The following is a 23,453-nucleotide window of genomic DNA, read 5'->3' as shown; positions in this document are numbered from 1 at the left end:
ACGGCGCTGCTTTTAAAGGGACAGAGCGACATGCGCTGCGCTGCGCTGCCCAGCGACACGGTCGAGCCCATGTGTCAGAGTGTGCGGAGGTGAAGCACCGAGATACCTGTGGAAGCACATGTGCAGCTGGACCTCTTATTTTAGCGAAACTGGACGACTTGTTTGATTATTTTCGTCTATCCGCAAATCGCTGAATTATCTAGAATCATACTAGAAAGACAAAACAACGGAATCATGATAACTCTGCTTCACATGTAAATCAAAGAAACTCGTGTATGCTGTGTGTTGTCCTACCGTCTGAAGTATAGTGGAGGGATCATGATTGTAAAGTTAAGTAGGGTCCTGAATACCAACTTACATCATTTCATGTAACACAATATATTTTAAAATTCCTCGCCTTGCAATGCCTGTTTTTTTTAATGGGACTGTCACGTCTTGACATAAACAAAGATATTTTTAACTGAAATTGAATCTTGAGTCTACTTAACGTAAGATGCGTGTTTAATTAATGTGTACGTTTATTCATATGCTTTTTATTTACATATAAAGGTTTCCGGGGGTGCGGTGGCGCAGTGGGTTGGACCGCAGTCCTGCTCTCCGGTGGGTCTGGGGTTCAAGTCCCGCTTGGGGTGCCTTGTGACGGACTGGCGTCCCGTCCTGGGTGTGTCCCGTCCCCCTTCGGTCTTGCGTCCTGTGTTTCGGGGATAGGCTCCGGTTCGCCGCGACCCCGCTCGAGAGACAAGCGCGGTTGTTGACACCTTACGGTTGGTTAGTTTTCAGTCTGCAAACTAATCAATGAACAGCTTCGTTAGCGCGTTTCCGAGATCATTTAGATTTATGTTTGGCGCTCATCTGTCATACCACATAGAATCAACGTGTACGTTAGCGCTCTTGAGCGTGTGTGCGGTCCCTCATGTGTCATATTCCAGGTACTATCCACAACCACAGGGCGTCGCGCTGTAGTGTGTGTGTGTGTCCTTTCCCTCACTCTCCGTCGCTCCTTTCCCCCCGTGAGATGCGCCGAACTACAGCACTTCGTTCGTCGCGCATTCCTCCACCGCCCCGAAGACTAAGTGCGTGAACTGCTTCGTTGTGGAGCTCCGCCGGCGCGTGTATTGGGATATTATCTGCCTGTGCGAATGTGTTCAAAAGTATAACAGCATGGACACACGGAAAGACGCCAAATTACCGGTGCGACCGGGGACAGAGAAGAAAAGCCCTTTCCTCTCTCCTATCTACTACACGCGTCAGTAACCGAGCCGGAGGGAGCGCGCGGCGGCGCTCCGCGTGAAAGGCGTGACTGACAGTCAGGACTCAACCTGAGACGGAGTGGACCAGGGTGGTGTGTGAGGCGTGTGAGCTGTGTGTGGTGTGTGTGTGTGTGGTGTGTGTGGTGTTAGGTGCTCCAGCCGGCTCTGCGCTCTCTGACCGCGGCGATGGGCAGCGAACGCAGCAGCTCCTGCCTCTTGGACTCTGCAGCAGCCCGGAGCAGCGTCTCCGGCCAGTCTCCACCTGTCCGCTCTGAGGTGCATGAATAACATCTCATTTTCTCATCCTCGTTATTTTATCTGTATCTGCTGGAGGAGCTGCTCCGTGGGATCGTCAGGAGTGTGTTCTTCTTGTATCCCTCCGAAAACACACGCTGTGACTGTACAGTAAGCGAGGTGTGTCGGCTCTGGATCCCCGAAGGTATCCGACACAGGACACACAGGTAAGAACTGCATCTCGCTTTTTTATGCTGTGTTTTTATTTACCGTGCCGCGAATTAATTCACTCACCTGTCAATGAAACGCAGACTTATTAAAAGAGCCCGAATGGATTTGTATAGGAAGCCAGAGAATGTGTGGGAACTCCTGTACCATGTACTCTACTGTACTGTACTGTACTGCTGTGGAACTTGATGCAGAACGATGTTCACCGCCTCTTCATCTCCTGCCTCAATGACAAACCGTTATTTTAATGTCACGTATTATTGCTGCTTTACAGTAACCAACCAGGCACAGTGAATGTCCATTGATCATGGCAGCTGCTCCACCTGACTGCCGACGCAAATGCAAAGTTTTACAAATGCAATGCCAGCCCTGTGTTCCCCAGTCAAAGTTTCAAAAATGGACCAAAATTGTATCTGCCATGAAATCCATACCTCAACATATTAATGTGCATGCTGGAATGAAACTCTACATAGGCTGCAGAAATGAAATCATTATTTCCGTGGGCATGATTTTTCAACTCCCACATCCCATGTAATGCAAATGTGTGATAAAGAGCCCCTTTTGCCCAGTGTCCACACTGCTCCTCTCCTTCCTGTGCTCCTCAGACAATGGGCACACTGCGGGACCTCCAGTTCGCCCTGCAGCTGAAAATCGAGGAGCTGCGGCAGCGGGATGCCCTCATCGATGAGCTGGAGCTGGAGCTGGACGCAAAGGATGATCTCATTCGGCGGCTGCAGGGAGAGCTGGACCGCTACCGGGCGACCCTCGGTCCCCTAGGGCCATCTGCAGCCTGCCACGGTAGCTTTGCAATGTTCGCTGTCTGAACAGCAGGTCCCTGGATGCACAGTAATCTAGACTCCACATTTTCTTAGTAGATGCTCTTTTTGGGCAGACTGACGACTACGTTATGATTTCTCTTCTGGGAAACATTATTTCAGTTTTAAGCTCAGCTTGGCCATCATTCTATTAAATTCAACGTGTGCATTACATTACGAAATTGTAATATGGTATGCTTGTTGGTTGCATAATCATGGTTTTACTAGTGATATTTTGAGAAAAGCCAATACCCAATACAAGGATACTGCATAATGGGAAATATCTGTGATGTGTCTATTGCAGGACCATCTAAAGTCTCAAATGAGCCCCAGCGTACCAAGAGACTGGCCATCTCGGCAGAGCCCGCTGCCCTAGACCCCACCCAGCTCCCCAATGTCACCCTGACCAGCTACACCAAGAGTAAAGCGTGAGCAACTATTACTGGGACTTTGTTCCACAGGCAGCTGATGATACTATGAAACAACTTAAAATTTCCCAAGGTTTTCATTAGATGAATAACAGACATGCAATCATCATGCCACACCTATAGCTCAACTGACAGAGTATGACAGTTAGTCTTTTAGACAGTAACAGGCAACATCTTCTCCGGTTAAGGTCATTTGTCTGACCATACTAATACCACATTAATACCACACGGCATATCAGGACATTTTGTGCCTTGTAAACCTTATGAAAGGGTTTTTTACTGGTTTTTACTTTTAGCTAGAGATGATTATCCATGGCACGTTACCGACAATAACCCTTATGTTAACCCTCTCAGCATTCACCCTTAGTCCCTTTACAGTAATCGGTGTCAACAGTGTCATATAACTGAATTTCAATGGACTCAGTATTTCAAAGACTTGCTTTTTTCCCCGAACGGAACAGCTTTGTGGGAAAAATCCTTCACTTTAACCAAATGACTGTTTTCTAAATAGTTCCTAGTCTAATCAGGCTTGCGAAGATTAAATTCAGCCACCGTAATTTTCCACTTCTGCGACTGCCTCGATAGCTGATATTGTGCTGTTGCGGTGAGAACTAGATGTGTGTGTCATAACTTGTGGATCTCTCGTTACTTCATTCCCCAGGTCACAGGAGCTAATTCAGAATGCTCTGCTTGAGAATGACTTCATGAAGCACCTTGAAGTTGGGCAGATCTTGGCCATTGTAGATTGCATGCACCTGACCACCATCTCCCAAGGGTGCTGTGTCATTAAAGAGGGTGACGATGGTTCCCTGGTGTACGTGCTGGAAGGTGAGAGGCCAACAAATAGAGGAAATTATTATTATTATTGTTATTATTATCATTGGTGATGATGTTGTTGTTGCTGCTGCATAAATTACACTTTTATTCAGTGTGACTTGGATCCTCACCAATCTTATAACATTTTTTCAAGGGTAAAACAACAAGGTCCCACACGAGTACACGAGCGACCTTCAAGTTTCAATGACATCTGCTTAAACGAACCTCCATGACCTGCAGCCATTAATCATTTTAATAACGTTAATGACATTTTAAGTGTTACAAAACTGGAGATGGCTGGTTTAGAAAAACATTGCCTGTTTTATGGTGTCCAGGTTGTACTCATGGCCAGAGGCATTCTGTGCAAAACATGTTAATGATGCATGGAATGTCCAAAGTGCAAACCATTGCTTTGCAATATTATTAATGTATTCTGCTTATCGGCTTTTCAGCCAGGGGGTCAGATATACTCCTTGTGAGTCTAACTGTAGCGCTACCTCTCTTCTCTCACATGCTGACATTACAGGTGCCAGCAGCTAACACTGTGAGGTCACAACGGAAGAGGAATGTAAGAATAGCATGTTTGAGAGAGGAGAGATTTAGCAGCGACAAGACAGATGTGCCAGACCCATGAGTGACGGAGAAACAAGGACACGGAGCATGGCCCCGTGCAGGTTCTGCTTGAAAATGAGCTCGCGTACCGGCTTGCTCACTGTTCTGCGACTGGGGACAGACGTAATAACGTCCCCCCCCGCGGTGCGACGTGACATGTGCAAGCAAATGCTTACTCACTGTACTCCTAGGTGTCCTGATCCCAGGGATGTCCTGCTTGATCGCCGCTGTCTGTTGCAACTCTCCTCTTTTGGTGGCTGTGACAGTCAGGTGTCATTAACCTCTATGCTTCTCCTGTTCCTGTGAAGGAGAGCCGGAGCAGCTGGATTGGCAGCCGGCTGTCATCTGCTGCTGACACCTCGCTTAAGTTTCTCTTTTTTTTCCCCATCTTATTTCTGTTAATCACTGTCACCCACACACTCATACACAGGCACAACTCAGACACACACACACACACACACACACACACCAGCCCACACACTCATTCACACAACAGTGGGGACAGCACTTTTTCTCTCACTCACACACCTGCACAGAAGCACTCTCAGACACATACAGTAACCTACTTACTGTCTCGAAAGGCAATGCTACAACACACTTTCCCTCACAGAGATTCACAGACTGCAACTACCCACATACAGGGTGAAATGAGACTCCTTGCATTTTTCCAAAGCAGCTTGCAATTATTTGCCCATTTATACAGCTGGATAATTTTACAGGAGCGGTTTAGGGTAAGTACCTTGCTCAAGGGTCATTTGGAGGCAGGGACCAAACCTACAACCTTTAGCTCCAAAGGCAGCAGCTCGAACCACTCTGTTATCAGGTGTTCCTCTTCTTTCTGCTGCTTCTGCTACACTCTTGCAGTGATGTATGTTTTCCTGCCTAGCCCTGATCTCTGTGCTTGTGTTGTGGACCAGTGTAACACTTTTGTGATGTGTCTGTGTTCATGCAGAGGGTAAGGTAGAGGTGACTAAGGAAGGCCACAAGTTGTGCACCATGGGGCCGGGGAAGATATTTGGAGAGCTAGCGGTCCTGTACAACTGCACCCGCGCTGCTACAGTCACAGGTAACGGGGAAACCGTCCAAACCTGCATGGGGGCTTTCCGAATCTCATTCCGATATCCTTAAATAATCATAATGCATTCATTACAAATCCCATCGAAACCACTGGCAGACGACTGTACATCTTCCATGCTGAGGTGTTTGAGCTTCTCACATGAGGGTGAGTCATAGGCATAGACATGGGGGGCAGCACCCTATCAGAGCAAGAAAGCAGTGCACTGACACTGAAAAAACTCAAAAGTCAAACAATTATTGAGCTCTTGCTTGTCTGAAGACAGAGGAGATCAATACAGTTTTAAATGCCTCTTTACTTTGGGCTGTAGAAAAAAAAATCTGCGATGATTTTATATCGTAAAAGATTTATTCCAAAATGCACTTTTTACATGTGCGCAGACACGCACAGGCTCCTTCTGCACCAAAATCACCAATAACAATAGAATTCTAATAAGTCTGCTTACATTCTGTGTCTAAAATGGGCACTTTTTCTCGCTCGCGAGGGGGGAAATCGATGCTGGGTGTCACCTCAGGAGAGTAAGATCAGCAAGGCATCATCCTCAGAGCTGATGGGGGACAGTCGATTTTAGTTTCTGGCACACAGAGACTCATACTGTAGTATTAGGCTGAGCTCATTTCTCTGACTTATTGGTATTTAAGCCCATTTCTCCCGAGTTTCATCCAACGTCTTGCCTCTTTTCTACTTTCTCTTAAGTCTTATAGCCCGAAACATGGGGTATTCCAGCGCTTGTTATTTTGTGTAGTCAAGGGAGGATAAGACAGCCTGCAGGGAACAAGTTAATGTCACGGGCAACAAGCACCGGGGCAGCATAGGGTGAAGTTAAAAGGGATTTATCCTTCGGAAAACAAAGAAGCTCTGGAAAAGTGTCACAGCATTGTAATCCCTCACAGCCCTTAGTTCCTCGATTAAGAGGCGATGGCCAGCTGCGCCTCACTGGGGAGTGGCTCCGCTCTGTGTCACCAGACTGTGGGCCTGACAGGAGCGTTGAAGGCCCACATGAGTACTGTCACCTTGTGTGAGCGTGATTTACCCTTACCGTGGCCTTGGAAATCAGAGTGAATGACTGCTCTCTCAGTGACCGTCATCACTGCTATCAAGTAAGCAGAAGATGTCATTGCTTCAACATCCACGTCCATAAATTAGCCCTAAGTGGATTACGGTAGTGTTTCCCTTCAGGGTTAACGATCCATTTAAAAGTAATCTTTATTGTGTTTATTTACCACTGCAGTTCCAGATCGTATGTACCATTCATCTGTAGCACTTAAAGCATTCCCAAAACCATGACTTTTACGTTCACTCGGGCAGCAGGTGGTATAGTGTTGCCAGCTTTGGCCACGAAGGACGCAGGTTCTAATGCCACCTCATGCTGTAATACCCATCATTCAAGGTACTTGCAATGAATTGTTCAAGTACAAATTGCCCAAGTGTATCAATGGGTAAATATTTGTGAGCAGCTTAATGATGTAAATTGCTTTGAAGAAAAAGCTTTTCCTGACTTGAGACTTCGGTCAACTGCTTGTCTTAAAGAGAAAAGGAGGAAAGACCATTGGAGGCATCGAAGAGTTCGGAGTGCTGTGTAAGGTTGGGTTTGGCATCAGGCTGTCTAGATAAAATAAAATAATTGATGAAGAACAGATGCACACCTTACATGCTGCTGCGCAGATAATATTCCATGTTATGATGCATGGCTACAGAAGTCTCTCATGCAAGCGTGGAACATTCCTGGCTATCATGCATATTATTCTTCTTACAGATCTGCGGAATTTGAAATCAAAGTAACTGTCAAGGTTGCCCACTTCAAACGTTTTCCTCTATGAGTCAAGAAAAAAAAACGCTTGGCTGTGTTGGTGGTGGATTTTACCTCGTGGCGTACTGACCACCTTCACATGAATATTTTAGTCTGTACTCATTAGGTATCTTTTGTCCTGCTTTCACTGTTAAAAATCCAGTCGCTGTTGTCTGAAACGAACATTTTTTTGATGGCGTTAGTAAGTTGAAGATAATGAAAAGGTAGTTGTCGTTCCCTGTTGGCCATCAGCTCGCCGCTGCTGGATTTCTCCTCCTGGAGGAGCCCAGGGTTGCTTCCCATGAGCCCGGCAGCCACATCTACTGCCTTGCGGAGAGCTGAGCACCTCCTCTCACAACTGACCTGCTTTTTGGTACGAAAAACTAGGTTGAGTGTGCTGGTGCTCTCGCTGGTGCCGAATCGTTGCACGTACAGGGCCGGCTCGGAGCGAAGAGAGCGCCTTCTCCGCTCCGCCCCGCTCTCCCCTCCGTCTCACGTGTGACAGCGCTGGGTCGGCCCTCCGGCTCTTGGCGTCGGCCGGAACCCGAGTCGACGCAGAGCCCGGAGAGCCCTCGTTCCCGTAGCGGCAGTCCCGCGACACTGCGGAATCGGCGGAATAACTCAGAGAGAATTCTTAATCTCTTTCTTCATCTCCCTCTCTCTCTTCTGTCTGTCTCCCTCCCCACCCCCACTCCAAGAAATCCTGTTTTCTCCCCCTTCTTCATTCTCTCCCCCTCCCCTTCTGGCTTTACACGGCTCCTGTCTTTAGCGATGACCTGGATTTCCTTTCACTGTTTATTTTTCCAGTCCTCCGATCCTTCTGAGTATCGTGTAAATAAATCTTTTTTTCTTCTCCATCACACGTAACAGAGCCTAGGAGCAAAGTGCAACGGATGGAGGATGGCCGCGGTGTGCGGCGCGTGCGCGTGCGCTTGGGCGGTGTGCCGGGGTCACTTTCCGCGCAGGTGGGCACAGAACACGGAACGCATCCCTGAGATCGCCCCTGTCATCGGGCTGTTGATTGCCTGGAGGAATCCGTGTGGCTTCTAGCCTATTTGAAATAAGCCGTGCTTCTTCATCCATATAAAACATGTGCACTTGTGACTATATCAAGTGCTGCAAAAGTGCACGCTAGCTGTTAGCCTGTTTGAACTATGGTAATGAGGTACCATACAGTATATTACCTTGTGGAGTAAAACATGACGGGTTAGAATGAATATTTACATTAAGCGACTGCATAACCCCGCAATTACATAATTGCGTTTATATTAGCTTTAGTTAAAACCGAACGCTCAAACGGTGTCGCGAATGTCTCGGAGTATATCGGCCGGAAATGGAAATTTATGCAAATATTGGTCGAGGTACTCCAGTAATGAAATCAATAGCGGCTGTCAGGTTTCAGGAGTGCCGCGCTTTGCGGAGCGTTAAGTGCATTCGGCTTCCGTGCGGCCCGCTGTTGCCCGCGTGGGTTTCGGCTCTCCGTTGTGCCATTATTGCTTCTCGGCTGAAGTTCGGAGCGACGGAGCGAGTCTCCGCAACCGCTCCCGTTGTTCTCGAGCAAAGTCACGAGGGCGGTTTGCGTACTAAGCTTCATCTTTTCCGTGTTTCGCGGCATCCGCCCCGCACTTGTGTAATTCAGCTGCTCACGTTGCTGCTTCTCCAACTGTTCCGTTTTACTCGTGTCATATTAAAACTTACTTTTGCCTGCAAACATCTCTCAAGCGCAGGTTGCATGGGATTGTGTCTGTGGTTCAGAAGAGAAATTATGTTTTGAATGTATTCTATTCTCAGGGCTCTTTTGACTTTTGTTATAGCTGCGGCGATTCGCCACCGTGGTACAGCTGTAGACAAATCCTACCAAAGGAGCGCGTGATGTTGGGTCAGCAATGGGCTTTAGCCTCTCGTTTCCAAAAAGAGCAACTGAATCAATTAATTGGGTTCATTATTAATTCACAACATCTCTGCTAGAGTTCTGCTCTCCTACTGCCCACAGCACAGAGGAACGGAGAGAGGGGGAGGCGGGAGGAAGGCAGAGACGGAGGGAAAATAGCCTTGAACCTTTATTCTGCGCTCAATTATGTGCAACGCTGACACAGAACAGTCCCCAGATACTCAGAAATACCACTCGGATTGAAGAGAATTTCATTTCTGTTAATGTGTCTCTATCGATAGCGAAAAATGTTTCTCACATGGCTTTCGTTTTAAACACAGAGGTGTAAAAAGACCGGAATGCCGTTACTCTGCTGTTACTTTGTTTGACGGTGGTACCGCACCGCACTGGGTACTCAAGAATGCCCGTATAAGTTGGGCGCACAAAATCTCGATGGCAAGAAAACGCATCTTGGTCACAGCAAGTCCACATCGTGAACCTGGGGTACATGTTGAAAGTGACGATCTAAAAGCAAGAGAGATAAGAGTGAAATGTATTCAGGTTAAAGAAACACACACACACACATGCAGTTGCATAAACAAAACGAAAAAAATCTCCTTTTGACGGGCAGCTTTTTCTGGTTTGCTTTATGTACCCTATGTTTGCACTCACAGAACTACATACCGTTTCCTAGTTTTTGTGTCTAAGTGACACATATGATTTTTTTTTGTTAAAAGTGACATTGCAGGCAGTTTCAGTTTATCGGTGTCTCTCCGCCTGCCTTTAACTTCTCCCTTTTTTTCTTTTCTTTTCACTCCTCAGCCTTGACTGATATCAAGCTGTGGACGATAAACCGGCAGTGCTTCCAGACGATCATGATGAGAACGGGTTTAATAAGGCACTCGCAGCACATGGAGTTCCTGCGCAGGTGAGCGCCGCGACGGCTCGTGCGGCAGTGCACGCGTGCGTATTTAGCAGCGTCGCTCAAGACCGCCTCGTCTTGTGCCAACAAATATCTCACGGCCTTGCGGTCAACCTCTGCGTGTCTCCAGTGTGCCGTCCTTCCAGTCCCTGCCGGAGGACGTGCTCAGTAAGGTGGCCGACGCTCTCGAAGAGGTACGCCGCTCTCGCACCCTCATACGCGGGTTGTCACGGAACAGCTCCTTATTAACTCTTGTCTGCAGGCCGCTGGGGCAACAGCCGCCACGCGCCATCTGAGCATGTAAACAGTAGCAGCCTCTCACCATCGCATTGAGCTCACAGCCAGTGAGTCCTTCCAAGAACACAACATGTCCTCACGCTGAAGATACGTGTCGTTACTGTCAAAGGCCGAGCTGGAAGAAGCGCTGGCAATTCCACATGCCGCTGACCTCTCTTTTTCCTAATCGTATCGCTCCCACCACCCTTCATATCACTCTGACTCCTAGGCCCGCTACGCCGATGGTGATTACATCATTCGCCAGGGTGCTACCGGGGACACCTTCTTCATCATCAGCGAAGGCCAGGTGAGCATCCCTGTGGGGAGAAAGCTTGACCTCGCAGTTACGCAACGCACAAATTATTCATCCGACTCACAAAAGCAGAGGTGGGTGGTAGCGGGTTATATTTACTCCATGATGTCTGATGTGGATTTCACAAGCTGTTGTCAGCTGTCAGTCACAGCCTCTTTTCAGGTGAGTCATTAAAAGTGTCTCCTCACAGTCAGCTGACGACTTTCGTTAAGTTTATTGGCCAGATTTACTAGCGGCGAGGACAATCCGAGTTCAGCGCTGACCGGTCAGCGTTTAGTTGAGCGTCGTCCCGCCTTATTCGAAACCTCGTTCGTTCGCTTTCAGTGACGCGAACTCAGGAAAAAGATATGAGTTTAAATATGTTTAAGAATTTTCATTGTTCTCTTTATTGAGAATTGAATTGCAGTGTCAAACAGGTCTTTATTCTTGAAATAAGTTACTCGGTGAATCACTCCATTTTCTTTCTTTAAGTGTATGGACTGACATTTTTGTCATAAATGTCACATTAAGCGGGATCACATGTTTGAAAAGAACTGAAAAATTATCCAGGTTGAAAAATAACAAATGTATTGATATTGTCAGTGTTATTGGTATTATTGGTCTGAGGTATCTCGGTTTACTTATGATAAGTGATGATATGATGGTATGTGAACTTTTGTGAATGAACATCTGGTTGTAGTACTAAGGACTGGGAAATAATTGTTAATGTTTACTGTTTTGTCCATTAATACACCAGTTGGAAGTGCCAGATAAACCAGAGAATGTGGAAGTCACCAAATGCAGTAAAGAGATATTTTTTGGAGATTGACTTTATTTCAGCTTGGTGTATTATCTATTTCCATTTGCTAAAAGGCAGCACTTAGGGTAGTCTGACAAACATTCACTTTTGATAATGTTAAAACAAATGAGTACTAATTCTATGAACTTACTTGCCATCTACTGTAATCTAATATTGAATGTAACTTTCGAATGGTGTCAACACATTTTCCTAATTTTATAGTAAAGCTATTCCGTATGTAACCGAAACGTTATATTGAATTCACATTCATGTACACTTGACACGTGCGGTGTTGTCCAGCAGCAGATCTCAATGTCAGATTGAATAGAAAGTGAAATGAGCACCTTGTGGGTTTGGAATGTAAGTGATGTAACTGGTGATTTGTTCATGTAAACTTTCTGGCCCAGACATTAGCAGGCGGAAAGGACAACGAAAAGCTAGGGTTAGGGTTGTCGGTGGACCCAACAACAGGGTGTCTGTCTGTACTAATAAATTTTCAGGACACACTTTCCTTTAAACTAAATGAGGCTCCTAAATTAGTGAGAATTAACTGGAAGTGCAGATGTAGCACTCATTTATAGCTTGTCCTCAGCAACTGGCCCATCGGTCCATTATACCCTACAGTTACTGGTTAACCTTATTTCGTCCACTTTGAAGATACTTTACGGGCAAGAAGGAAAAGCGGAGTAATAACTGAGCTCAGTGATCTAATATTAAATTCAGATAAGACAAGGAGAAAAGAAAATTGTGAATCTTTGTGCTTAACTAATTTGCATTTCAACAAGGAATAGTAGTTTTCTACAAAAACTTATGTGAAATATCAATATATTTCTGTGCAGTAACACTTGGAAGCAATATTACATTACCAATGACTCTCCAACATTGCATTCATTGTACTTTGTGAATGTCCTACCAAAATGTCATCTTAGTCACCTGCATGAGTATAGCTTAAGATAATGAAGAAAATCCCATTAAAGTGAAGTAAAACTTTTTAGGTAAAGTGAACTATGAATGATCTGTCTGTTCTCAGAGTTTTGATGGAAATTTAATGTAGGTGACATACTAGAGGGGAGCAGGGTGGCACAGTGGGTTGGACTGGGTCCTGCTCTCCGGTGGGTCTGGGGTTCAAGTCCCGCTTGGGGTGCCTTGCAACGGACTGGCATCCCATCCTGGGTGTGTCCCCTCCCCCTCCAGCCTTGCGTCCTGTGTTGCTGGGTTAGGCTCTAGCTCCTCGCGACCCTGTATGGGACAAGTGGTTCAGAAAGTGTGTGTGTGTGTGTGTGTGTGTGAGACATACTAAACCAAAACTGGTTTCTTGTAGTTCTGTTTTAATCTAATTGATTTGACAGTTAACAACTACTGTGATATGATTTTTTTTGCCAAATCATGTCAAAGCATTTATTTTACATGGAAGCCTTAGTTGCAAAATCAGTTGGGTTTATGATCACAAATCTGCTACTGTATCTTGAATGAAAAAAGGTACACAGAAAATGAGGAAAAACATTTTTAATTCATATATAGTACTGGAGTGTTAAAAGAAGTGGAAATATTAATATTTCAATGTTCTTTTGCAGGAAATTCTTATGTGATGGGGGGGAAAAAATAACATTTAATTTTTAAAATGAGCACACAAACTGCAATATATTACTATCAATCAGATAATGTTTTCAAAGTTCCAGTTTGCAGGGCTGTGAAAAAAATTAGGGGAATTATAATAATGAAAGACATGCTGGAAATAATAAATTTAAAATAAAAATTTTGCACCTGCACTACCTTGTAAAAATTATTTAAGAAGGTTCTTAAAACTCACCTCTTTTATACTCAGTTCTCCCCTGATCTCGTAAGTTCATGATTAACTTTATAAACATAAAATTTTGTTTAATAATTTTTTTTATATGAAATTGTTGAATAATGGATAAGCCTTTATACAGCTACTCATGTAATATATACTGGTTCATATGGTGGAATGTGACAAATGTATTGTACTAAAGAATCACGTGTCTGCATCCAAATCTCTCCTAGTGTTGATGTAATTCCGTCTTCTATTGTTCTTTGAGATGTACGTTGGTTTGGAGAAAAAGCATCTGCTACACGAATAAATGTAAATGTCAATTATAAAATACAGGTTTCCCTCACATAATGAGAAGAATTTCAAGTTTCCCAAAATTTAGCATCATAAACTGTCAACTCTGACTTATGAGACATGCCTTAGGAGAAAATACAGTGCTGCTGGAAAGTATGTGGAGCCCTTGTGTCTGTTACTTAGTTTTACCACGAAATGGTTATTTAACGAGAAGCAATGTTTCTCATGTGATATAGTAGGTGTGTAATTACCAGTTCCATATTTTGCTTTAGAGGAAATCATGCGTGTAGTAGAGAAACGGTGGGAAATAGTGCAGGTGCAAAAATGTGAATAAATCGAATTGTTCAAGCTAAGTAGGTAGAATCAGGTGTATATATCATAATCATTTCTTCGTTTTATGAGTTTAAGATTTAAGATGTAGAGGTTATAAGTTAATAATTTTATATGTTTAATGTTTTTCTTATGTTATATTTTATACGAGAATAACAACCATCCCTACAGGGTCACATACTTTCATGCAGCATTGTACGTACAGCCTCACACCTAGGCGAGTTTAAAATCACAAGTTCACCTTAAACACGTGTCTTTGGACTGTGGTAGAAAATTGGAGCATGCAGAGGAAAGGCATACAAACATGTGGAGAACGTGCAACGTATCGGGTGAGGTGAATTCAGATTCACATCCGACGAACTGTGAAAAGCTCCGTGAAGCTTCTCCCCTAAAAACAGCACGGAAAAAATAATCCCTCATATTTTGTGCTTTTTTGTATCGTGAAAATTAGAATTTATTCAATTTTTTAACATAATAGCAGCTCATCCTCCCCCAAAAAGTTCAAAGGGCCTCAACCCAGCTCAGTCACTTGTGCTGTGGATGTTTGTGAAATCTGAAATAACATTGTAGGAGAATAAAAAATGGAAAAGTATAATAATAGTATGATTATTATAATAGCACAATAGTTATGTAAATGTAAAAAAGGGGATATAAAATGAGTAAAGGCAATTTTGAGCATGTCAATCATAAGATTGGATTTAAAGGTATATGGAGCAGCTCAGTTATTCTAGACTGTTTTGAATCAGATCCGATGAGTGCAGCACTAGATTTACTCTAGCGTTCTACTCATTTAGCAGCTTTGGACTGTAAAGAGGGAAACGTAACACAGTCGCACTATGCACCATGTTGCTTCGTATTTTTTGTTACATCTATGTATTTACTGTCAGTTTTACATTTATCCATCCAATTTCAATAACCACTTGTCCTGAGCGTGGTTGCACTGATCCTGAGCCTATCGCAGAAGCACTGGGCACAAGGCGGGGGGGTGCGCTATGTGAATGTGAAAGCAGTCCGTCGCAGGGTAGCATCCGCCTTACATACTAAGGGCACTTTAGCATCACCAGGCTACCTGAACAGCATGTCTTTGGACTGTGGGAGGAAACCCGGAGGAAACCCACACAGACTGAGAAGAGAGCAAATGCACATTGTCTCACGCTACCCAGGCGCTGTGAGGCGGCAACGCTATTTGCTGTGCCGCCATGCCACCACATTCATGTTTATACGTATATTTATTGTATTGCATTTCCAAGCTGTTTCGGTTTCTCTGTATGTGTCTCTATCCTGCTCTCCAGGTGAAGGTCACAAAGGAGAAATCAGGCGATGAGGAACCAGTGCTGCCGTCTACTTTGTCCAGGGGGAATTGGTTTGGAGAGCAGGCGCTGAAAGGGTGAGAACAAATGATGTAATCATGTTCAGACTTAGTGAGATATTCATACTCAGCTGCAACACTTTGAAACTCATCACTGAAAAAAAAAACGAGTGTTATGCTTCAAGATGATTGAAATTGCGGGAATTGAACAAATACCCCCTCGCCCCGTACGTCTGCGGTTTCGCCGCGGGTGCAAATGTAGAAAAAAGGGAGAGCCCTGAAAGGCTGAGCACGCAGGGGTTTGATGTGTACAGATTAGTCCATCTGCTTCTGTGACATATTCTGTCGGTCTCCGCGGCACCTGTTTGATTTCCGGAAGGCTGGAGGACGCATCATGTAATATAGAGTGACGCTCCCCTCCCCCTGGCCTTTGTCCAGGGAAGACGTGCGGACAGCCAGCGTCATTGCAGTGGGGGATGTGACGTGTCTGGTTGTGGACAGAGAGTAAGTACTTCTGTGGAACCGCAGTGACATCCATCAGAGGTGATGCCTGCAATGACCGTAAATTACTGTAAGTCAACGTTTATGAAGCATTTTAACAACCCGCCTTTCACTCTCTTGCTCTGTTCTAATTCTGTTTCGTCTTTTGATGCCTTCTTTAAAGGACTTTTAAACAGTTGATAGGGGGTCTGGAAGATGCTAGCAAAAAGGTACACGAAAGCAATGAGACTAAATCCAAGTAAGCGCCCATTTTCGTTACGTGTCGTATTGTAGGTGCGCTCTGACACTTTCATATCTTGTAGCGCTTCTTAGACACATGTTGTTCTGAACCTTTCCTAGTATGAGTTGACCCAGCCATTCTTATCGGTCACCTCTCGTACAGTATTCTCCCAATCATTTAAACCCATCACCTGATTTTTTTTTCAATCTGGGACCAGGTTAGAAGCAGAAGCTGCCTTCTTCTCCAGCTTGTCTCTGAGTGACTTTAAGGTGGTCACCACCCTGGGTGTGGGGGGCTTCAGTCGTGTTGAATTGGTGAGTAGGTTTTTCAGGGGTCGGGCTCATCCCAGTGTGGTTAACCTTAGAGGAGGCTATCCCATGCCTTCCTCTTCCTAGGTGCAACTGAAGAGCGACCCCAGCCGCTCATTCGCCATGAAGGTTCTGAAGAAGCGCCACATCCTAAACACCAACCAACAGGGCCACATCCTGTCGGAGAGACAAATCATGATGGAGGCCCACTGCCGTTTCACTGTCAGGTCTGCACACAGCACCAGCAGCCCTCAGCACCAGCACCCTTTAGAGGAGCTCAGACACAACATCAAAAATGATCTCATCTTCATCTCTAATTCTTGAAATACTAATTGCACCTTGGTATTACAATGACATTTTCAAACATGCTAGGTCACCAGTGATCCTCAGAAGTTCATAAACAGTACATCTCCTGGGCTGGTTTTATTTCAGGCTTTACTGTACCTTCAGGGATGCAAAGTACCTATACATGTTGATGGAAGCCTGTCTAGGTGGAGAGCTATGGACCCTGCTGAGAGACAGGTATTGTCAGTGATTACACCTCTGTCAAGAAGAAAGGTCTTCGTTGCTCCTTTTTCTTCTGTTTGTATGTGTGGACCATGTTTGCATCTCTGAAGAGTATGCGCAACTCAACTATGTGTGTACATACTTATGTATGTGTCCATGGCGCATCTACGGTGTGCTTATGTGAGAGGGTCTACCATGTGTCTGCTGTGCGTGTGTGTTTAGGGTGAGTGCCTAGAGTGTAAGTGCATTAATTCCAGTCTTTGCCTTCCTCAGGGGCTCCTTTGATGAGGCCGCCACACGCTTCTTCACAGCCTGCGTGGTGGAGGCTCTGGCCTTCCTGCACTGCCAAGGCATCATCTACAGAGACTTGAAGCCAGAGAATATCATACTGGACCAGCATGGATACGCCAAACTGGTAACCACGATGAGTACAAAGCAACTGTGTGGCACCGCAGAGGACAGGCACTGAAATCCCAAGGAAAAGAGTAACTCCTCAGCCTTGAAGTGAATGATTGCGCCTCTTTGGGGGAGGTGGTGTGTAAAGGCACTGTACACCACTGTGTAACACTAACAGTCAGTTAGTTACTGACACTTACAGTCAGTAACGACTAGTTTCATGCAACGAGTGAATTTATGCATTTTCACTGCTGGCCCCACAACCACACCAACAGTTCTTTTAAACAGTACTCCAACCCTGCTGCCTTAAACACATCCGAGTGTAGTTAAATGCTCAACGCGGTAAGCCTTGGTAAGTGACGTTCCAGGCACCTGTTGCTTTTCCACAAATGTGAACTGTAATGAATAAGGAGCAGCATGGAAACCATGGTGTTTAAAGACACCTGTTGAAAGTCTGACAGGTGTCGTGTTTAATAAATGGGGGGTTTGCCTTGAGGAAGAAAGAGAGATGTATTGTTCACTCTTTTCTTCCTGAAGATTCTAAACTATATCAGAATTAAAGAAAACTAAATGGCTTGAATGTACAAATAAATCTGCCGAAGATTACAGGCAGAAAACTGCAAAGGTTATTTACTAACCTTTTCTGGTTTTGCATAATGAGTTCTGTTTCATGTTTTGTGAAAGTAATGGTGTTTTTACCATTGGGCTCTGGTCATTATCAGCACTTTTTACATCATTTCTGTTCATTCAGACAGAGCTACATTCAGTGTTAATTTTTTATTGACGATAAAACGGTCATCGGCGTGATCAGTTTACAGTTAATCCACATGTGATCCCTGAATGAGCAATAAAGCATTATGCATGCGCAGAACTGGGAAATATATTTAAACATTTTTTGGCACGTGCTGCTGAAAACAATTGACTTCCGATTAGGTTTATTTACTACATTTCTCCTATGTTCCTAGTAAATAAAAAATGATTAATAATTTTTATTTGAGGAGACTACATGGAATTCAGTGGGTTTTGCTGAGAGTCTTACATTGCACAGATCACGATTACAGCATGGTATCATTGTATTTGCTGGAGATATGTCTCTATATTTTCTCCATGTGCTTTTCTCAATTTCATCCTTCTTTTTTGACTCCATTCGTTTTTTGTGCTGTCATCGAAAAATGTGAGATGTATGTGATGTGACCGTGCACTATAGCAGTGAGTTTGTTTTCTCTGGACTGCCTGTGATAAAAGCCTTTAGATATAAATGTTTGTGATTTAGTCATTTGGTTTTTGATCATCATTTTAATTGCACGTGTGCGGTAAAATCTTGCGTTTACGTTTATGTTTACACTTATTAATTTAGCAGATGCATAGTAATGAAAACAATGTACAGATTATGATTATGATCTTGTCAGGTCTTGTCATTTTATCTTCAGAAGACAGAATTTTATAAAAGACCCCCTCACTGTAATCTGCCATATTTACATACCTTTCATCTTCTCAACATTTCTCGACCCAGTCTTTAACTCTGTTGTGTAAATGTATTTCTTGAGCATCTTGCAAGTTAACTAATGTTATTGGCTTGCTGGGACGAAAGAAGACATGTTAATATTTTTTTTATTAATCGAGACTGTAAATTAAACTAGATTTGTAGCCAATGAGGGTGGAGAGAGAGGCCAGGAAAAAGAATTGTTTGTAGGGTGAATCATTCAGTAAAATGTTTTGCTTCATTTTTTTATATGTGAAATATATCTGAAGAATAGTTTTAGATATTTTCAGATGCAATTAAATTATGTAAATACCCTCAGTTTTTCAGATATATTGTGGTCTTGGGCTGAATACTCAGCTTCTTTAATGGACTTTTGCCATTTATATCTTCTGCCCATATGTGATTAAACAATGACCACTATTTGTATTACATCCTTTAGTGCTGTTTTGAAACTTTCCTTCTTTTTTTCATGTTATTGATGCTTGTCCATCCGTTTTCTCTGTTGAATTGTGCAGTGTTCTTTCAAGTTGAAATTTCAGACACATTTCTGTTTGTTTTCAAACTGGGGGACTTTGGATATTTGTTGATTCTAAAAGCTGGAGCATTGTAGATTCCTTATGGCTACTTAGAATCATTACCATACCATCTGCATTCATGCCACAGTGCAGTTTTGACCCTCACATGAAGTGCAAGTACAAAAGGTAACACAGAGGGCAACCAGGCAACCGTTCTTCAAATACAAATACAGAGATGTCGCTTTATCAACCAACAAACACACAGAAGGAAGAACTTGAATCTGTGTGTGTGTGTGTGTGTGTGTGTGTGCGCGCGCGCATGCATTCTCATCCTTCACAGGCTGATTTTGGCTTTGCAAAGAAGGTGGGCTTGGGGAAGAAAACCTGGACTTTCTGCGGAACCCCAGAGTACGTGGCCCCTGAGGTCATCTTAAACAAGGGCCACGATATCTCTGCAGACTGCTGGTCCCTGGGAATCCTCATTTTTGAGCTGCTGATCGGAAGGTAAGACTGAAGGGCAGCTGAGGATGATCGCAGTAGGTTTCAGTGTCTGTGCTGGGACATGGCATGCAGTCCAGCTATGGTGCTTCGCTTAGACTGGTAATGTTATAATGCTTCTTCCTCTTACACCCACATGTCCCCACTCCCCCACATCATCCTCTAACTCTGAGCTCATCCCTCTAGGCCTCCATTCTCCGAGTCAGACCCCATGAAAACGTACAACGTAATCCTGCGTGGAATCGATATGGTGGAATTTCCTAAGAAGATCACCAAGAGTGCGATCAACCTCATCAAGAGACTGTGCAGGTCTGCCACTCAGATGCACAGGGGATGCATTCAGCATTCCCGTGCACTCGGCGCAAGTACTCTGTACGTGCGTGTACGTGCGTGCTGCGGTTTGCGTGTATCATGGTGCCTCCGACTTCCGTCCCCAGGGACAGCCCAGCAGAGAGACTTGGCAACCAGAAAAATGGAGTGAAAGACATCCAGAAGCACAAGTAAGATGCATAATGGATACCAGTAAAACCATCACAATAACCTCTTTTATTATGACAGCATGGAAAGCAGTAAGAGGTAACTGGGACTGTTGTTGTTAAAAAATTGCCCTGTGAAATTTTCAGAAGTAAAACACTTAGTTTATCCTTGAGGGAGAAACACTAACCTGATCAGTCTCAACAATTGTCCAGACACCATAAATGTAAAAAACATCATTTAAATGAATAGAAAGAATTCCATGACAACTGAAAAAAACTGCAATTGTTTTTTATAGGTGGTTCGAAGGATTCAACTGGGAGGGACTTTGCAAAGGCACCTTAGCCCCCCCATTCATTCCAAATGTAAGAGAGATGGGGGAGAACATGTGGGTGATGGCATTATTTACTAATTATTGTCGATCGAACCCATCTTTTGTGCTACAGTGTGTGTTAAATTGATCTCAGTGCCGATAATCAATTCCACATACCTGTCTGAGGTGTACAAGACTAAGTTTAAGGTATGGACTCCATACATAAATAAGTAATATATATAAATAGGTGAATTGTCATTAGCTATTCTGCACTGAAAATCCTTTTTACTCCAAGACAAGGCTTCATCTGCATCTCAGAAATTGGCCACAAATATTTCTGGTTAATATTTGTATTTGAAGAATGCATACAATAGTTAAACACACACCGGCTGAAACCCCTTGTCCCCAGCGGGGGGTCGCAGCAAACTGGAGCCTAACCCGGCAACACGGGGCGCAAGGCTGGAGGGGGAGGGGACACACCCAGGACAGGATGCCACTCCATCACAGGGCCCCCCCCAAGCACGACTCGAACCCCAGACCCACCAAAAAGCAGGACCCGGCCAAACCTGCTGCGCCACCACGCCACCTTAGTGATTTAAGAAGTCACTTTTAAAAGATTCAGTGATACATGTGGTATCGCTGTGAATGAAGTGGATGTCAAGTTCAGGTTTCACGGTCATTTGGTGTGTATGGTCAGTGAACAGTTTTAGTGAAATCCAGAGGATGCAAAAGCTGTGTATCCCAGCTGAGATCTCGGAGTGGAACACTTTCAGACGCTGATGACGTTCATGTTTGGGGAAGTATGAGATGTTGCTGCCCTGTGAGAAAATACTACAAAGAACTTGTGAGAAGAGCTGGCTGCCTCGGGTTCTAGGGGGGGAACTAGCGTTTGTCAATACCTGTATCAGCACTGCCAGCTTCACTGTGAAAGTAAGGCTCCAGGTTCGGCGACCCAGTGGCTCACTGCAGCTCTTCATGTGTCCCAGGTGAACGGCCCCCTGGACACCAGCAATTTCGACTGCTTCCCAGAGGACAACGAGGACCCGCCCCCAGATGAGGAGTCTGGCTGGGACATCGACTTCTGAGCGCGATCATCTGAAAGGCCTTGTTGTGGAGGGAATGGAGGCCAGCAGGGGGAGCCACTCCAAGAAACCGAAGTGGTCCCCTGCGAAAGAGGACAGCATTTCGGCGTTGTAAACAGACCTTCGGGAAAACAATGCAGCGTTTACATGGCAGCGCAGTGAAGGGCTTGGATTTTAAAGTCCCCCAAACATGGGGAATGTTATATAAAACATGTACATGTTTTATAACATATCTTATGGCTATATTTAATGCTCTTATTTTATGCTTTTGGCAATACTAAATATTTTAAAATGATAAAATTCTACTTTTTTTTAAATCAAACAATTTTTGTTTTGGCATCAAAATGTAAGAGCCCAATTATTCTGTGTAACTGGCTTTGTACAGTAAAGTATAAGCTCTATGCCCCTGGAAGTATTTACAAAATCGGTTTACATTTTAATAAACTTCACAGAGTACCCTGTGATGTCCAGGGTGTAACCTCCTCAGCGCTGCGCTCAGTGTTTCCTGGATGGGCTCTGGATCACTGCGACCCTCATCAGGACAAGCAGGTTCTTGACCCTGGATGGATGGATGGATGGATGGATGGATGGACTTCACAGAGGCATTTTGAACATACAGTAAATGAAAGTTGCTGCTTTTTCATTTCCATGATACAATACTCCAAGTTTCTCACTCACTATCAGGGTCAAACTACTTTATTTTTTGTTAAGATATTGCTATGCATAATAAGATTGAATAAAAAGTACAACATATTTAAACCCCTTCTTCACTTATATGTATATTCTGTATTTTTTAGTCTGGTACAGGCAGACATCATTCATTCATCCATTATTAATAACTGCTTGTTTGGATATTACAGCTGATGATTTAAACGGGGAGCACATTCTGCAATCTACTATTTAAACTGCACACCGGTTTAATATAAATGTATAATAAGTTGCCAGTAATATTCTTTTGTATTCTGTGTTATTTGACTGTGTTTCTTTCTTCATTTCACATAGCAAAGACAGAATTGGTCTGTAGGTGACATAGCTAGGCACTGAACACTTACCAGTGAACATTACCACACATAAAACCATATGCTGGAATGCTGGGGCCGTTGCACATGTTCAGATCCCCGGACACACTGACAGCTCCATTCGGAGCCCTGCGGAGCGTGAGGAGAAATTCTCGGTGGGATCATGTGTCTTGAGTTCAGTTCATCCAACCGTTATCAATAATTGTTTGTTGCAGGGTCTCGAGGACCAGAGCCGATCTGGTACAAGGGCTCATGAAGGTTATTCAAAGGCACGAGCGTTACGTGGGCACAAGAAGGGCATGCAGCGGCTACCACCGGAAGCATAGTGCAATGGTGCAAAATGGACTGTTTGTGTTGTGCTCCTCACCAGCTGTCAGTGTGTACCCCTTTGTATTCTGAGCAGAACCCCACAGGAAAACAAGGCAATGGAGAGGAAGTGCTTGTGTAAAAGGGAGTAGCAGTGAGTGCGACTAGAGAGTAAACGGCAGGATATCGCAACATCACCTAAGGATCCAGCATCATCAGCACCAGACGTGGTACAAACCAGCAACAGCGATGTAGGGGGCAGCTCATAGAGCTCATAGTGTAGTGGTTACAGCTACTGCCTTCGGATCCGAAGGACACCCGCTGCTGTTGTACCCTCGAGCGAAGGCTAAATTGCAGCAAAAAAAAATAAAAAAATACCCAGCTATATAAATTATAAGTAGCTTAACATTGTAAGCAGCTAAATGTAAAAATATGTGTCAGGAGAAACCAGCACATCTGGTTTCCCCCTTGCTAGAGGGTGTGTTCATATGGTTAAAGACAGAGGAAAATATGCAAGTCTTTTATGTTCAGACCTTGTGATCAGATTCAGTGTCATGTGCCCGTATGACTGATGCACAGCCTCTGCTACTTTCATTCTGTCTGTTGTATGTTGGTGTGGTAACGCTGTGCCTGAGACATCGGTGAAATCCTGTTACAATAGAGCAGTCGTGGGAGAGGATTATGCAAGACACAGGGAAAAAAA

The 23,453-nt window shown here is 44.3% G+C and overlaps 1 protein-coding gene across 2 annotated transcripts; it reads left to right on the top strand.

Annotated features, from left to right (window-relative positions):
* The first annotated feature begins 1,389 nt into the window (after nt 1-1,389).
* On the top strand, nt 1,390-22,032 carry prkg1l (protein kinase cGMP-dependent 1, like). Of its 2 annotated transcripts, XM_018744010.2 has the most exons (20): nt 1,390-1,711; nt 2,318-2,510; nt 2,832-2,955; nt 3,617-3,783; nt 5,336-5,449; nt 9,940-10,045; nt 10,170-10,233; nt 10,545-10,622; nt 15,112-15,206; nt 15,567-15,632; nt 15,793-15,867; nt 16,067-16,163; nt 16,245-16,384; nt 16,590-16,679; nt 16,938-17,079; nt 19,399-19,562; nt 19,743-19,865; nt 19,994-20,056; nt 20,329-20,395; nt 21,330-22,032. In XM_018744010.2, the coding sequence occupies exons 2-20, from the start codon at nt 2,321-2,323 to the stop codon at nt 21,426-21,428; spliced, it is 2,064 nt and encodes a 687-aa protein (XP_018599526.1). In that variant the 5' UTR covers nt 1,390-1,711; nt 2,318-2,320; the 3' UTR covers nt 21,429-22,032. The 2 variants fall into 2 exon arrangements, with proteins under 2 accessions (XP_018599526.1, XP_018599528.1); XM_018744012.2 differs by lacking the exons at nt 1,390-1,711; nt 2,318-2,510; nt 2,832-2,955; nt 3,617-3,783 and adding an exon at nt 4,396-4,445.
* Nucleotides 22,033-23,453: the final 1,421 nt, after the last annotated feature.

Source organism: Scleropages formosus, chromosome 12 (genome assembly GCF_900964775.1).
Source record: "Scleropages formosus chromosome 12, fSclFor1.1, whole genome shotgun sequence".
Classification (NCBI taxonomy): Eukaryota; Metazoa; Chordata; class Actinopteri; order Osteoglossiformes; family Osteoglossidae; genus Scleropages; species Scleropages formosus.
The sequence above is the reverse complement of the archived record's forward strand: the minus strand, read 5'-3'. Positions and strand labels throughout refer to the sequence as shown.